The 16523-nt window shown below is 40.0% G+C and overlaps 1 protein-coding gene across 19 annotated transcripts in view; it reads left to right on the top strand.

The window, feature by feature from the left end:
• Positions 1 to 16523, top strand: part of KIDINS220 (kinase D interacting substrate 220) — a 95167-nt gene that overhangs the window by 51429 nt on the left and 27215 nt on the right. For all 19 annotated transcript variants that reach the window (XM_021087893.1, XM_021087888.1, XM_021087894.1 and 16 more), the window contains one exon: positions 16066 to 16244. In XM_021087893.1, coding sequence (XP_020943552.1) covers positions 16066 to 16244 — 179 coding nt within the window. The remainder of the gene's footprint in view (positions 1 to 16065; positions 16245 to 16523) is intronic.

Consider the following 16523-nt stretch of genomic DNA (forward strand, 5'->3'; position numbering starts at 1 on the left):
TGTCTAAGAAAGAAGAGGGAATAAGAACACCTGTGTGAAAATATATAAATATGTATTGCTTTTTGTAAAAAGAAGAAACAAACCCAGCGGAAGGGCAAACCAGACACTGATGACAATGTTGATCTAAAGAGGGTGCTTCGTTGGGGAATGAGCTGTCTCCGTATGGACATTTTTATGTCGTTTGCCTTTTATGTGATATTCAAAAAATAAAATTAAAAAGGATGGGAGAAAGCGAACTGTAATATTGAATACGGACCGAAGAAAATGTTCCTCATGGTAAATGAAATGGATGATATGATCACACAGAAAAAATTTATTCCGATGCCTTTGAAGCCCGTTCTCTGACTCTGCATTCTTCGTAGAATACGCTGAGGACAAAATGAACTGCAAAGCAGTCTTGAGCTTAGGAGGTTTGTTCTTGGGAATAGTATTGTTATTATACTCGTGAAATCCTTTTGCGTGTATCATAGGATAAAGTAAATAAATTAATAGATAGTAAAGAGAATGAATAAATATTTTGCTTATGAGCAAAGGGAGATACAAATATGGAATGCAAGAAATTAGGAAGAGCACTATGGCATTAGATTGGATTTGGAGATATTCAATATTAACTCATAATTTAAAATGAGATTTTTCCCCAGCTTTGTCCACCGAAAGGGAGCAAAAATACCCAAATCGTGAGCACATCTGACGCCTAAATCTTGGATTCTGATTGGGATGTCTTGAAGAAATGGCTAATTCCAGAGCTAAGGCAGCGAAAGCTTAAGGGGAGCCAGCGTTGTTGTGCCAGAAATCAAAGAAGGACACGTCCAAAGACGGTGGAGTCTGCGCAGGCCTTAGCCTAGCGAAGCGCCTTTCGGATTGGGCCTGTTTGAGAATCACAGGGAAAAATGATAGTAATAGATTATAACACATCAAAAAAAATTCCATGAGTCCATCGTAACACTTAGAAGAGAGAAAAAAGGAATATGTATTTTTAATCACTAGAGAATGCCAGCGAGTAAAAATGAGTGAAATAGAAAAATTATCGTTTGGTTAAATCCCCAGTGTAATGATTGATTCGAGCAAGGATCATCGGTGGTTACAGGAACCACTGGGGCAAGTTTTCGGGGAACACGAGGTGCACATGATTGCAAATACCGCTCCTCAGTTACATGGACTTACCAAGAAGAAACGCCCTTGCAGGACAGTGACCCGGCTGCCACCACACTCTTAGTCAGTGACCCGGCTGCCACCGCACTCTTAGTCAGATCGTCAAGGCTGGCGGTGGGATGCACACGTCACAGGCCTCTAGATACAATGCGGTGGAAGGGACCACGTCACCTACGTGGTGGTGTGGCCAGCAGCGTTTTACTGCGATTCTAATTTCAAGGAAACAGCTGAAGCCAGAATGTGGAACATTCTGCAAGACACCTGGCTTGGATTCCGTATTGGCCACTGGGGGAGACGAAGGCAGTGCGTTGTTGTGGCCGGAATCTGTGTCAGTAGAAAGGCAGAGCTCGGAGGGACATTTCGCAGGCGTTTGTGGAATTGGAGTTTTTGAGTTGATGTTAATTTCCATGGCTATGCTGAGAGAGTTTGGGGGAGATTTATGCTGAAGTATTTAGGTGTAAAATACCCATATAGATGGTTTGGCAAAAGGAAAGTGTAGTGTGTGTGTGTGTGTGTAGATGTGTGTATGCGTGTAAGTGTATATGTGTGTGTGCAAGTGTGCAAGGATGTGTGCAATACCTATGGATGTGCGTGCTTTCTGAGTGTGTATACACGTCCATGTGCAGGTAGGGAGGAGGGAGATAGCGGCTGTGTCAGGATGTATGATGGCAGTTTGTGCGTCTAGGTGGGTGTATTTGAGTGTCAGCGTTCTGTTCTTTCAACTTTCCTGTGAGTTAAAAATTTTAAAAGAAATTTTGAAGCAGGGGAAGAGACCCAGTGCATAATTAGAACCTAGGATGATGAATGCCAGGAGCTGAGCAAATAAAGAGAGGTGGGCACAAATGTGAAACACCTGGGTCTCATTAAAATTTTTCCTCTTCGCATTCCTTTCGTCCTCCATAGTGATGGTTCAGTAAATATTTGCTGTTTTGTTAACGTTTTTACTTACGGACATATTTAAAAATTTAAATGAAATCTAAGCGCTGTACTTCTCAGTGTGCTCACGTGATTTCAGTAACCTTTACCCACGTGGCACGTGTCATCGAGAATCATTCTGTGTGTCACATAGCCCCGTTGAAAGCTTTAGAAAGAAACCTGCCATTTTGTTTCATGACGGCAGGGTGACTCACAAACCACAGTTTCTCAGTTGATCCAAATGTGAGAGTCAGCTCATACCTCTGAAAGGCCCGGGACAAGTAGTCGCAGGAGGCGTCGTGTTCATTAGGGTTTTAAGAGCTGCAGTCCAGCCGAGGAGCCAAGTAGCAAGTGAAATGGGCAGTCCATCCATGAGGTCGAGTATGATTAGAGTCTGCAACTCTCAGGTTAATGACATTATATATTCATGAATATATATATGAATATGTATATATTTTATTAACCTGAGAGTCATATTTATTATTAATTATAGAATTTTATATATGTATGTGTGTGTTGAAGTGAATTCATACATATTTTTAAAAATTTAAAAATCCATTTTCTAATTTCTTTCCAGAGAATTTATCTTATTTGTCTGATGTTGTTAAACTGTATAGAGAATTCTGAGCATGTTTTTATGAAAATGAGCTTTAACTTATCATTTGCAGTACTTTAAATTAGAAAGTAAAGGTTTCAGAGTTTTCTATTTAATTTTTTTTTTTTTTTTTTTTTTGTCTTTTTGCCTTTTGTAGGGCCGCTCCCGCGGCATATGGAGGTTCCCAGGCTAGGGGTCGAATCGGAGCTGTAGCCCCGGCCTACGCCAGAGCCACAGCAACGCGGGATCCGAGCCGCCTCTGCAACCTACACCACAGTTCAGGCAATGCCAGATCCTCAACACACTGAGCGAGGCCAGGGATCGAACCCGCAACCTCATGGTTCCTAGTTGGATTCGTTAACCACTGCGCCACGACGGGAACTCCTCTCTTTAGTTTTTTGATGGGATGGTGGCAGGAAGACAAAAGATATAAAAAGGATGAGGTGTCCTTCCTTTTGGATATTATCTCTTGAATATAACACATCTCCCTAAAATCTTGCCTCTGTTTTTCTTAGAGAAGCCAAGATGAGTAGGTATTAGAGATCTAATGGCTTCTCTTGATTTTTGTCTGTCTATTCTAGTTAATTTTCTCTATTTAATGTGTCTTTCGTGTGAGTTTTTAACTGTGGGTCAGGGCTTATATTTCGCCCTTTCTGCTTTTACGTGTTCCGGGGCTGGCTGAGGAGGTGGGTGCACAGAGGGACAGGTCAAAAGGCAGCTCATGTCCTTGAGGAGCTCACATGCTCGTGTCTGCACACACGTCCATCTGCCTTTCTTTTGCCGGACTCTGTGAACGTGTATTTCACACTTAAATACTTCAGCATGAATCTCCTCAAAACACCGTACACACACACACACACACAGTCTTACTGTTCCTAAACCATCAGTAAATTACAAACAACATCTTGTGTCCCTAAATACTGGCGTGTCGAGAACCTTATATTCTGCGTAAAGATGAAACAGACGTACTTGAAACAATTGGAAGAAAGTTAAAATGTGATGATGGCTCAGCCAGCCAGTTAACAAGTTTTATCAATCTCAGGCTAAAACATGGCCTTTTGGATGATGGGAAACTTTTCAGGCTAAAACTGCTATTCTTTGCTGATAGACAATTACTTGACCTTTTAAAACTTTCACCCTAATTTCCAGCATTTGAGCCTCAAGTTTATAGGACTTCCTCATGTTCAAGGAAATTTTTAAAAATTTATATTCTTAATGAAAATATATCTTACAGACAAAAGAGAATATATCACCTGCAGTTTAAAGGTAATAGGACCTTTTTGCCCTGTTTATTAAATAGAAGATTTGCCAAAGAAATGTTGAGGGAGAGTATTTTTAATCATATGATAAAAATACATTGAATTTTGTAGAGGGAATATTTTATTTTGTTCAAATAAATGTAAAGTATTATATATAGGAGGTATAATGAGAACTTTGTCTTGCCATTAGATTAATCTGCTATTTTAGACTTCCGCTCTTGGTGGGCCTGCCATCCATGAATGGATTCAGGGCGATTTTGAGATGCCTTTTTTTTCTTCTGAAGAAATAAGTGTGTCCTTTATGCCTGCAGTACTTACAAAGACCATTTTGTAGCTGGTCTAAGGAAGAGAAAGAGACAACGTTGTAAGAATCTTTGAGAATTCGTTAAGGGGTTGACTTAAAATAATTAAATTTAAGATGATTTTGGATGAAAAACTATAGGAAGACAATTTGATCAACATATTGAAAAATCGTATATTGGAATATGTGAGGGTAATTTAGATGACTTTCTGTTAAACCATAGTTGAGTTCTTTGATGCTATTGCTTGTCATTTGAATAATAAAAAGTTTTATTTACAGCAGACAAAAAGCAGCAGTATATAATTGATATTCATTTATTTTATTAAAGAAATCTGATTTGGTAAAAACAATCAGAAAATAGTATTTTTAACGCTAGTAGTAAAATTTTTTGATTCCATAAAAAGCCTCATTTATTTTTATAGCAATTTGATGACACATCTGCCTGCTTTATTCATCTGAAAAAGAAAATGTTGGTTCTTGGTGTTTGGTAAAATTGCTTTGTTAAATTATTTTCTAAATTGTTCAACTTTTAACAAATGACATTTGATACTAACACTGGAAAGCAATTTTAGCTAATTAAGTAGATCCCTCTATAAACCATTGGAACATTAAGATGACATACTGTTCATTCAAGATTATTTTAATTGGTACAATTATTGTAATTTTCTTGCAATTATGTGTTGAGCTAAAAGCTTTTGTCTAGATCATTTGAGGGTTTTTTTTTTTAACATACATTTAGTAAGAAGAAAGGGAGTAGAATAAAAACTGTAAAGATTTGCTGTCTACTTCTATTATAGAGTTTTAGGCACCATTGAGATATTTTAGTATAAAACTTTATTCTGCCATTTTTTAGTAAGCATTTTAGGCAATGATAGAGGTTTTTAAATGATCAATTTAAGTAGTTTTCATGAAGATAATGTTTCAAATTTCTGTTTTGACACCGCTCAACCAATCTTTTACTTGGATGATATGGTCAGAATTAGTTCTGTGAGAAGGATGATGCCATACTTTGTTTTGGTACTTTATTTTGATTTTTTTTTCAAACAGTGGAGCAAGTTTTGAGCGAGTCTCAGAATGGGAGCCATTTTCTGTTTTACTGAAACGACTGTTTGTTGAACAGACACTATAGACATCTAATTTATAACGTCCTAAATTCATTATCTTTAAATTATTCAAGTGGTAGTATTTTCGACATTTTTCATAGTAAGGCATCATATTGTATGATGATCCTTCCTGATAGGCAGCCAAGGTTTTTCCAAGCGTGGTGGTCCTCTCCTCCGTGAATATGAGAAAGCTGAGGATTGAGTAGCATCATCTACGGTCTTGTTGTGTCTGGTAGAAAACTAGTTAGTGGTTCTTAACAACTGCAAGAATGTATTGACCTTTCCCTGCGTGTCTCTCCTGTTGTTATAGTTTCATGTTTCTTAAGATTATTTTATTCTTTATTTTCTAACAAAACAGTGGATTTATAAGCCTACTTTTCGGGTCATTTTTTCAGTTGCCTTTTTTTCCTTTGGACTTGCCAACTGCATGGCCTGTCCTCCTCCTCCCACCTTTAAACCCCTGCTGGAGAGGGAAGGAAAGGTGGTTTCCTTAGCATCACGCACTCCTAGGTGTAGAGAGCAAGTCCCGACTGGCCTGCAGAGTGGTGCGGAATTTGATTTATGAGTAGTGTAACTTGGGAGTGATGGTCATTGCGTTTTAAATTGGGCTCTAAGGTCATGAGGAATCGTTGGTGAGTGTTCTCTATGCAGGAATCGGGTTTGTATGGCATTCCAAACCACCTCAGCAGGGCTTTCCAGCTCCTTCGCCCTCCTGCCTTTTACCTTTGCCACCCGTATTTCTCTCTGGCCCATCCTTCCCCTCCCACCTCATTCTTCCCACCTTACTCTCACCTCAAATGTCACTAGGAAGCCATTTGTCTCCAAGATTTTATTAGATGTGTTCATTATAGATGGATATGTTACTTCAGAACACTTACTGTAGTTAAGTGTGCTTTTATAAATATTTGCCTTGTCATTTATTTAATTTTTTTTCCTGAACCAGACCGGTAACGTCACGAAATGTAACTTCCTTAAGCTTTGCTGAATTCCTTGTTTCTAGACATTCTTGGCACGGAGTAGACAGTAGTGGGTGCTGTGAAGGAATGAAGAAATACGAGGGTGACATTTGCATTGAGGAAAGCTGAGGCCCTGGGGGGGTGGGTAAATGAGAAGCCACATTTTATCTTGAAAAGAATACTGTCCATACAGATGCTTCCTTCTTTGGTTCTAAATGCAGGTAGACATTTTTCTTTGTTATACCAGTAGGTCCCCGGGGAAGGCACATAGAAAGTTCTCAGTACCCAGAGGTTGAATGGTGATTACATATTTCAGCTGACGCCTCGTAGATGCTGCCTCGTGTCAGGTGATAGGAAGATGGAAGCAATATCTGCATAGACATTTCCCTTTAACGTTGAGATCGGTGGCATTTCTAAGGTGTCTTGCGTTTATTATCTTTTTGTGAATGCCACCGTTTGGAGTTGCTTCCTACCGCCACCCTTTTGTTTTTTGCTTTGTCATCCACACCCGGGGCCTACGGAGGTTCCTGGGCCAGGGATCATTTCTGAGCCGCATATGCGACCTGCACCACAGCTGCGGCAGTGTGGGATCCCTCACCCACTGCGCTGGTCCAGGGATCAAACCGGCAACGCCACAGAGACAGCGCCGGATCTTTAGTCCCCTGGCCCACAGCAGGAACTCCTCGGCACACTTGGAGCCGGGTCTGCCTCCCCCTGCAGTTTCTCCTTACAGGCTGTTGTCAGTACTGTTTGAAAAGCTCCTGTGACTTAGCCGGACTCTGTTTTTGTGAGGCTAAACGTACAGATTTTACATGCTGGACGCATATTAATTAAAACTCTGGCTGGTAATACTTGGGCCCTCCCTGTATGCCGCACATTGCACTTACCTAGATGACTCGTTTACCACTCGTAGCTCTGGGAGGCAGAGAGTGCGGGTAACCTAGGGCCGCCCAGCTGCAGCTGTGGGGGCTTCCCAGGCCTATTTCTGGAAGCCAGGAGGCTATAAGTACAGAGCTAGATAGACACTGGGTCTGAGAGAGTAGAAATGCAGAACCAAACTGATTTTATTTCCAGATATATTTTATTCATTTTCAAAGGAATATTTAGAATCATTTATTGTGTATCAGTGGGAACATTATAGTAGACAGAAGTTTTTCTAGAGGGTGGAAATTATCTTTTTCATTAAAGAAAATGCGAACTTCTTACCATCTTATCAAAACCCCCAAATCAGTGCTTTTATTCAGATCTAATTGTGTCTACTAACTGCAGTAGGTTTTGTATGGAAAAGTTTAAAAAAAAAAATCAGTTGTGATATTTAGCACTTAAAGCAGCTGGTGCATCTGTGGGTTTAAGCCTTTTTACCATTTTTATATACCCTAAGTGGCTGTAATTTTTTTCTTGGTAGCTTTTTTTAGGAGCTTTTCTTTTGCTTTCAAAAGGATAAAATTGATTTTTAAGATATTTTCTCATTTAAACTCATGATGCCATTTTCAGTATTTTATGCCAATAAAGAACAAAGAATTTTAAATGTTCCAAAGTTGTGAGTTTCTAACTTCAACATGAAAAATTCAAATTTGTATGTATATATATATAAAAATATATATATATATTTATTTATTTATTTTTGTCTTTCTGTCTTTTCTAGGGCTGCACCTGAAGCATGTGGAGGTTCCCAGGCTAGGGGTCGAATTGGAGCTGTAGCCACCAGCCTACGCCACAGCCACGCCAGATCCGGGACACATCTGTGACCCACACCGCAGCTCACGGCAAGGCTGGATCTTTAACCCACTGAGCGAGGCCAGGGATTGAACGTGCAACCTCATGGTTCCTGGTCGGATTCGTTAACCACTGCGCCACGATGGGAACTCCAGAAAATTCAAATATATTAACTAAAAATATTTAAGAATGGTGCTAGCAAAACCCGTTTTTCTAAAATGTCTTAATATGTAAAATAAAAAATATTATTACTTATGCAAGTTTACAGTTTATTTTCTAATACAGTAAGCAAATATGACTTTCGAAGGTCTCATATTTGCCTTCCAAATTTAAATATACCATTAGAGGTCAGCTAGAGATCAATTTTTTCCAAAATTATTTTTTCAACAGAGGTTTGTAATTTCAGAATTTCAAATCAAAATGTTTTTAAGACTCTTCAAAATAAAACAATAAACAAAAGTACTGACGGAAATGCTAAGCCATGGTCAAGTGCTGGCTGGTGTAAAACTGCAAGGCCGCGGCCACTGTTTGCAATGACCAAGGAGTCCACCAGGGGGAGTATTTTACCAGAAACATTGTTGGCACCATGTGCCAAGAATTAAGAGGGAATGCGTTTTGCCTTCCCTTTTCCATGGCAGAAAAACAAAACATTGAGGTTAATAAATATTTTAAATTCTAAAGTTCAACTTTCACTCTTATTAAAGAGTGTGGTTTCACAGGATATTGTTTTTGTTTTGTTTTTGACTTTTAGGGCCGACCTCGCAGTATGTGGAAGTTCTCAGGCTAGGAGCAGAATTGGAGCTACAGCCACCGGCCTGCACCGCAGGCACAGTAACGCTGGATTCAAGCTGTGTCTGCGACCTACACCACAGCTCACAGCAATGCCGGATCCTTAACCCACTGAGCAAGGCCAGGGATCAAACCCGCAACCTCATGGTACCTAGTCAGATTCGTTTCCGCTGCGCCATGCTGGGAACTCCGGTTTCGTGGCACATTTGTAAGCACTGAGAATCACGATCATAAACAAGTGAATGGTTATCTGATAGTATGGTACAGATTTAAGTTCGGTGTAGTATTTCTTTCTCCTAAAATCCGTTAAATTGACTATTGGGAAAAGGGTAGATATAAAGAAAGAAGAGTTGTTTTTTCTAATTGACCTGCTTACAAATTTCTGTTTATATTTTATTTATTTATTTATTTTTGTCTTTTTGCCTTTTCTAGGGCCGCTCCCGCAACATATGGAGGTTCCCAAGCTAGGGGTCGAATCGGAGCTGCAGCCGCCGGCCTAAGCCAGACCCAGAGCAACGCAGGATCCGAGCCGCGTCTTCGACCTACACCCCAGCTCACCGGCAACGCCGGATCCTTAACCCACAGAGCAAGGCCAGGGACCGAACCCGCAACCTCATGGTTCCTAGTCGGATTCGTTAACCACTGCGCCACGATGGGAACTCCCATGTTTATAGTTTAAAGTAGTGAATCCTAAACAGTATCGATCTTGGGTTCTGTGCCGATTGAACATTAAACCTTTAAAATAACTTATGTAATAAAAGATTTGCTTTAACCTTAAGCGTATTTCTAGGCGGGCTTTGAGCTCGGAGCACCCATTCTTCTTGCTATTTAGAGTGTTATTGCAAAACATTTGCTTCCTATATATGGTTAGCGTAACACTTGTTCTGAGATTTCTTAAAGGCAGCAAGTACATAACCATCTCACCCCTTCCTGGCGCCTCCCGGTGTTGCTAGTGTCCTTCACAGAGCTGCGTGAACTGGTCTTGTTCAGCTGCTTGTGTCGGGCTATTTTAGAGCATCATATGATTGTATAAACTCTTGATATAAAGCAGTGGGTTTTGCTTTTTTACGAAAGATACTGTCTTCCTATTGCATCCGTTGTAAAGTGTGGTGCCCTCTTTACCTCTTTACTGGAATTTTCTCTCTTAGCCTCGCTTGAAATGATCCTTCTGTCGTTGAATTGTTGCCATCCGTTCGCTTACACGGACCTTGTGGGGTCGGCGTCCTACTGCATGCAGCACACTGTTTTTCAGGCTCTTCCTCCCTAGGGGAAACCTTTTTGCAAATTCAGTCTTATGCAGAATCCCATTAAATAAAGCAGAATGAATATAAATTACATTTCCTGATAAATTCAGTTAGGTCAATGAGCTGCTCTGAACAAGTTGAACGCTGGAGTCTTACATCGATTTAAACACCTGTTTGTGTCTGTACTTAGTTTTGGCAATGTAAGATGAAGCAAGTTCTTGATCATGAGTAGATGCAAATGTCACCAATTTTTAAACGTGCTTTGCAGTGGCAGGATCTTTTCAATTAATCTGATCCAGAAACTTGAAAGTTTGATTGGGGATTGTGCTTCTTAGGGGCTCACCAATATAATCTTACCATTGTTCGTATTCTTAAAAATAATAGCTGAAGTGTTGGGTGCTCCTTTGACTGGGTCCTGCCGACCAGGTCACCTCATGAGTTATTGCTGTTCTCTTACCAGTTTCTGCGTTCTGTGCTCAGGCACATGGGGGTGGAGTAGGGTCCTTGCCTCATTTTGTGAACAGAAAAGTGCTAGTCTGGATTTTTAAAAATGAAGGAATTTAAATACATACATGCAGATGGAGAGAAACTTTATTTCAAAATGCAAAAAAATGAAACAAAAGAAAAAGCCTGGGACAACCTGCTAACCCAGGCTCATATGTTGGTCTTCTTCAGTGTGTTGACATTTGATATGTAACAGCATTCTATTTTGTTATAATTATAAGGAGTTAAAAACATGTAAATCATTAGCATGAGAATTGTGAGCCCTGCCTGTGGCCCTGGGTTTGAGCCAGTGCAGGAAACAGCGTACAGGACTGCAGATCAGGCAGACATGGGCTCCAGCTCTGCCCCAGGAACAGACAGGCCATGTCAGGACGAGTGCATAACCTCTTGAGCCTTGGGTTCCTCATTTTAAAAATGGAAATAGGAGTTCCCGTCGTGGCGCAGTGGTTAATGAATCTGACTAGGAACCATGAGGTTGCAGGTTCGGTCCCTGCCCTTGCTCAGTGGGTTAACCATCCGGCATTGCTGTGAGCTGTGGTGTAGGTTGCAGATGCGGCTCGGATCCCTCGTTGCTGTGGGTCTGGCGTAGGCCGGTGGCTGCAGCTCCGATTCGACCCCTAGCCTGGGAACCTCCATATGCCGCGGGAGCAGCTCTAGAAAAGACAAAAAAAAAAAAAAAAAAAAAAAAAATAAGGAAATAATGCCTCGTGGACTGTTGGGAGATAGAAATTAGATAAACTAGGTGAAACATCTGGCTCAAAGAATGGCAAACAGTTGGTATTCAACAATATTAGTTCTTTATTTTAAACTAGTTCTCTTTCAATTCTTTATAACATTTAAATATCTTTTTTTGTCAGATTTAATGTAAGGCATTGCTCAGAACATTTTTCTTAATACATAGGAATCAAGGCAGCGTTGCCATTGAGCCTAAGCAGATACTTTCTTAGTTACTTAGTTGCTTCTTTGGGCTTTCATGTTTTACCTTTCCTGCTGATCCGTTCTCATCCCTGTAGTTACCAAAATTGCAGCCTTATAGCCAAGTAAGGTCATGCTCGGGTGTCTCATTTTTATAGCAAAACTCAAGGGAGCTGGGGCGAGGAAGGGGCATCTTGTGTGGGCGGGTACTTCCTTCATTGCTTTGAGAGAATGAGCATCTCTCAAAGATTCCTTCAAAGCCTCTAGAGGGCCATAGGTCTTAGACATCACCTTTGAAATAAGGAAGCTAGAATCTGGAGCGTTAAAGGACTGGTCCCAGATCACACACAGTTAACAAGTGACCCAGCCTTTAAATACGTTTTTATGCCTTAAAAACAAAAACAAACCAAAAAACTCATTGCTTTTAGTTTTAATTGTCAAACATTATAGCCTTATTCTAAGTTATCTGAGTTTGTCAGCTCTGGATGTAAGGAAAGTCATTGCAGTAAACAGAATACAGCCAAGTTGCATTTCATGCAGGCGTTGTATCCCTAGAAATCACTGCCTTCGTTAGAACTTCATTTAATGGGCAGCATCTAACGTGTAAATTCGTAGTAAGTTTATGTAATGGCTTCAAAGGGAGATTTCCCCCCCCCGCCCCCGACTTTGATGATACTGTGTTTTCTAGCCAATCGAACAACTTCATTTCTCTTTGAGTGTCAAAATAATTTCAGTGCTTTTTAGATAAACTTACAAATGATGAGATTTTTAGGATCAGAACATTTTCCTCCTATGATTCCTGCCGCCAAGGTCACATCTTGTGCTGCCCAGATGAAGCTCAGCGAAGGCCGACTGCAGATATGCAAATTGTGTCTAATACCTGGTATTCAATATGCTACTGAGTTTGCACATGGAATGCTTTTTTATTCTTTAAATCTTAGGCCTGCGTGTTTCCTCCGTTAATATGAAAGTGCCATCGTGGGCCCTCCTGTTCTGGCCCAGTAGATTGTCTTGGACATGCACACTCTCAGTGGGAAAGAGGTTTTTGCAAATGTAGCGTAAGCTCTTTTTGTAAGTAAAAGAGTAATATTGTTTAGCTCTGCCAGTGACTCCTTGTGGCAGCTTAGACAAATACTTTCATGGTTTGCCGTATCGAAGCCTTATTGGATCATCCTTAAACCCGTAAGTCAAGCACATTAAATACCAGAAATCAGAATATGGAATGAATCCCACAGCATTCTAGTTGTGGCATGTGTGTGCAAGAAAGCACTTGTGCCAGGAGGACGTGTCACGGAGGAACACGGTGTGGTTTCACGGAGGGCCTCCCTGCCGGGGAGCTGGGCTGGGAGACGGAGGAGAGGTGGGCATTGACCGAGGTAGGATGGAACGGGAGCGCACGATGAGCTCCTGCGGCGTCCGGGAGTTTGGGTTGTCTGTCCTCCGCAGGCAGCAATAGACTTAACAGTGGATTTCATTTTATCCTTTGTTTCTGACCTTTTGGCTACTGTTCCGAGTGGCTGTTTTCTGTCTGGGTGTTCCCTCTGTCTTCCAGAATCTCCAGAGTGCTCTGTGCATGGAGAGAATTTAACAAATGGGCACTCACTGATAGGGAGGATTTGAGAGTCTCCTGGAAGTTAAATTAATTTCAGAGTAATAAAATTCTGAGGCAGTTGAGTTTTCACTTTTAAAAATTTTACAGAGAATTTGTCTTAGTTTTTCTAAATGACTTTTATTTGTTCCATCATAGCTGGTTCACAGAGTTCTGTCAATTTTCTACGGTACAGCAAGGTGACCCAGTCACACATACATATATACATTCTTTTTTAAAAATTTATCTTAATTTTCACCCTCTTATGATTAAATAATGGCATTATTAGGGAGCTACTTTTAGACAAAATATGGAAAATAATGCCTTCTTCATAAATTATGCTCTTCCAACCTATTTATATTTTGATTTAAAGTAGAATTTTTTCCATGTAATTAAAAACCTTCGTTTGAATAGACGTGGTGTGAATGGCTTATGTAATTTTTGCCAGGGAATTAATATGGACTTTCTGTAAACCACTCTCACTTATAATCACAACGCTTTTAACTTACACTGATGTTGGCATTAAGAAGTACTGCTAGACTGGTAGCATAGAAAGAAATTGCATTTAAACTTACCAGGAGATCACTGATGCCTGAGGTTTTATAATGCTTTCTGTGGGCCATTTAACTGCTGGCAACTTTAATTCACATGATTCACAATACTGGAAATTTAAATTCCCTCTTCAGTGAGAAGTGAAGTTACTTCAATTCTTTAAATACTAACCTTTGGAAAAATATCTGAAAAATAAAGGCACATATGATTTTGGTGGCCGACTGCCAAAAGATTATCATTTACATAAATATCTCTTGCAGTAGAAGAGTTTAATGTATTGAGCTCAAAAGGTTAGAATAGAGACTTCAATCTGGAAACCAGCAGCAGACTGTTGGCTTGTGAACAGCTCTATTATTCATCGCGTGGCGAACACTATTCACATTCAGACTTAAGCAGAGCTGGCATTCAGATTCTCTTAACTTGTTTCATGTGACTCGTCAGCTGTGTGTTTTTATCTAAATCTTTCTAGCTTCTCTTCTTCATATTTTATGTTAAACTCCTGAAATAGACCATGTACCTTTTTAACTGTTGAAGCTCTGAGATCCTGGCCACTTCTGCTGAGTATTCTGTGCACCCATTCTCCAAGTTTCCTCTTGCATTTTAAATATACTTAATAGGCAGTTTAAATGCGCATTTAATTTATTAAGAAGTAATCCCTTTTCCGAGGGCTTTTCAGTTCTGTGCACGTGTGCATGAGTCCATAAAAGGACTTCCTCAAATTCATTGGGACAAACTTGCTGTCCTTATTATCTCACTGGTACCGTATCCAGATTTCCCTGCTTGCTGATTTTGTTCTCTGGTTTTACCCTTAGACGGCTTTTAATAAATGGCTACTAGCCAAGTATTGGGCCTGAGTAGTAAAGTGCTAGTCCCAGAGAACTAATGGAATTATCACGAATAGAGTAAGATCCCATTTCACTTTTTTTGAAGGGCATGAAAGTCTTACCGCTTCTCTGAAATTAGACTCGGTATAATCTCACAGATACTGTTCTTGACTAATGGGAATGGAGTGTTTTGACGATATCACCAACTTTAGTGAGTTTAAAACATATTTATGAGGTATAATTGACGTACAGTAAATTGCCATATTTAAGTTGTACAGTTCCTGAAGTTTTGATGTGTGTGCATGTGTTATATACATGGAGAGAGAGAGAGACACCACCAAATCGTCACCACCCTCGGGAGAGCGCACACCTCACTTCCAAGTGTCTCCTAATCCTTCGAAATCCCTCCCTTTTTATCTTCCCCACATCCCTGACTTCACGGGGAACCTTCGCCTCTTTCTGTCACTACAGATTGGCTTACATTTTTGTAGTTTTATATAAATGAAAAAAATACAACTCTATATTCTTTACTTACTATATTCTTTCACTCAGCATATACTGTATTCTTTCACTCAGCGTAATTTACTGAGATTTATCCATGTTGCATAGATAAATAACTTCATTCCTTTGTATTGCTAAGCAGTCTGCCGTCATATGGACACGTGGCATGTTATCGATCGCTTGGTTGTCAGTGGTCACTTGGGTTACAGCCAGTTTTCTCATCCATCCCCTTGTCTTTTAAGCGCTCTTTCTTATTTCCGTTCCCTTGTCTTACTGCCTCTGATCAGGACGTGGCCTGGCATGTAGTAGCTTGCACCTGATGAAATTGTCAGTATTTGATGATTCTGACCTGTAAAAATGGCAGTTTCACACAGTTCAATGTAGAAGCGCGCTTAGTAGGTGTTTTTAGTGCGTGTCACTTGTTTTTACGTTTAAGATGCCTACCTGATAGAGAATCACGTACGTATATAAATTCAACTATGTAAAAAATTCTGCAGAATGAAAGATGAGACTAAGTGACCCTATATTAGTAGTTATTGTGTCTGGTTGGTAAAAGTATGTGGTTTTTTTTTTTTTTTTGTATTTCTGTTTTATATATATGCTTATATAGTCAGTTTTTACTTTCACAGTAGCAAATAAAACCTTTTTGAAAAAGAAAAATCTGGGCGTTTTCTAGTTTGTGTAACTTATTTAGAAATTATGCTTCACTTCTGCATTTCTTTGCAAAGGCAAGAACCATGGAATCTTATAATAAACCTGGATTTTAGAGCCAGTCAGATTCTCTGAGTGTGTGACTTCGGCTGTTTAATTTGTCCGAGGCCACCATTCTCGTGTGTAAAACGGTGGCTCGGTTCATCTTCACTGAGAAGTAGTCGCCACCGTGTGATATACCTGGAACAGGGGCTGCTTTCCTTCCTCTGTCTTCTCAGCCCAAATCCTGCCTCTGCTTAAAGGCAGTATAATTCTGACCTCAGCGCTGGTAACTAGACTACTTCTCTTGTTTCTTTTTCTTTTCTTTAAAAAAAAAAAACTGTGAGAACAAGGTGTGTAATGTGTTCGTTATTTTTATAAATAACAAATATTAAGTTACATGCAGACTGTCTTTCTAGTAGTGACATTAAAGGCCTTTTCCATTTGTGTCTTCTTTGAAGAATATCAAAGAATATTCCAACAACTAAAGATGTTGAGCCACTGCTTGAAATAGATGGAGATATACGAAATTTTGAAGTGTTTCTGTCTTCAAGGACCCCAGTTCTTGTGGCTCGAGATGTGAAAACCTTTTTGCCATGCACTGTAAATCTAGATCCCAAACTCCGGGAAATTATTGCAGGTGGGTACTAGTTGTAAGTGTAATTTTTCTTCTCTAAAGTACTAAAAAATGTCCTTCTCTAAACTGCTAAAAAAAAAAAAAAAAAGTTCAAAAAAATTAGCTGTATAAATTTCTCCTGCTCCATGAAAAACCAAGGAATACTGAACCCAAGCCCTTGCAAGGAGAATGAATGAAACGGAGAATCTCGACATCCTTTTGGGGCCGCGAGGAACGTGCTCTTTGTTCAGTTGACCTTACCGTGCGCTTCCCAGTTGACACGGCTGAGCATTTTTGGGAGTC

This window comes from Sus scrofa, chromosome 3, assembly GCF_000003025.6.
Source record: "Sus scrofa isolate TJ Tabasco breed Duroc chromosome 3, Sscrofa11.1, whole genome shotgun sequence".
Taxonomy (NCBI): domain Eukaryota; kingdom Metazoa; phylum Chordata; class Mammalia; order Artiodactyla; family Suidae; genus Sus; species Sus scrofa.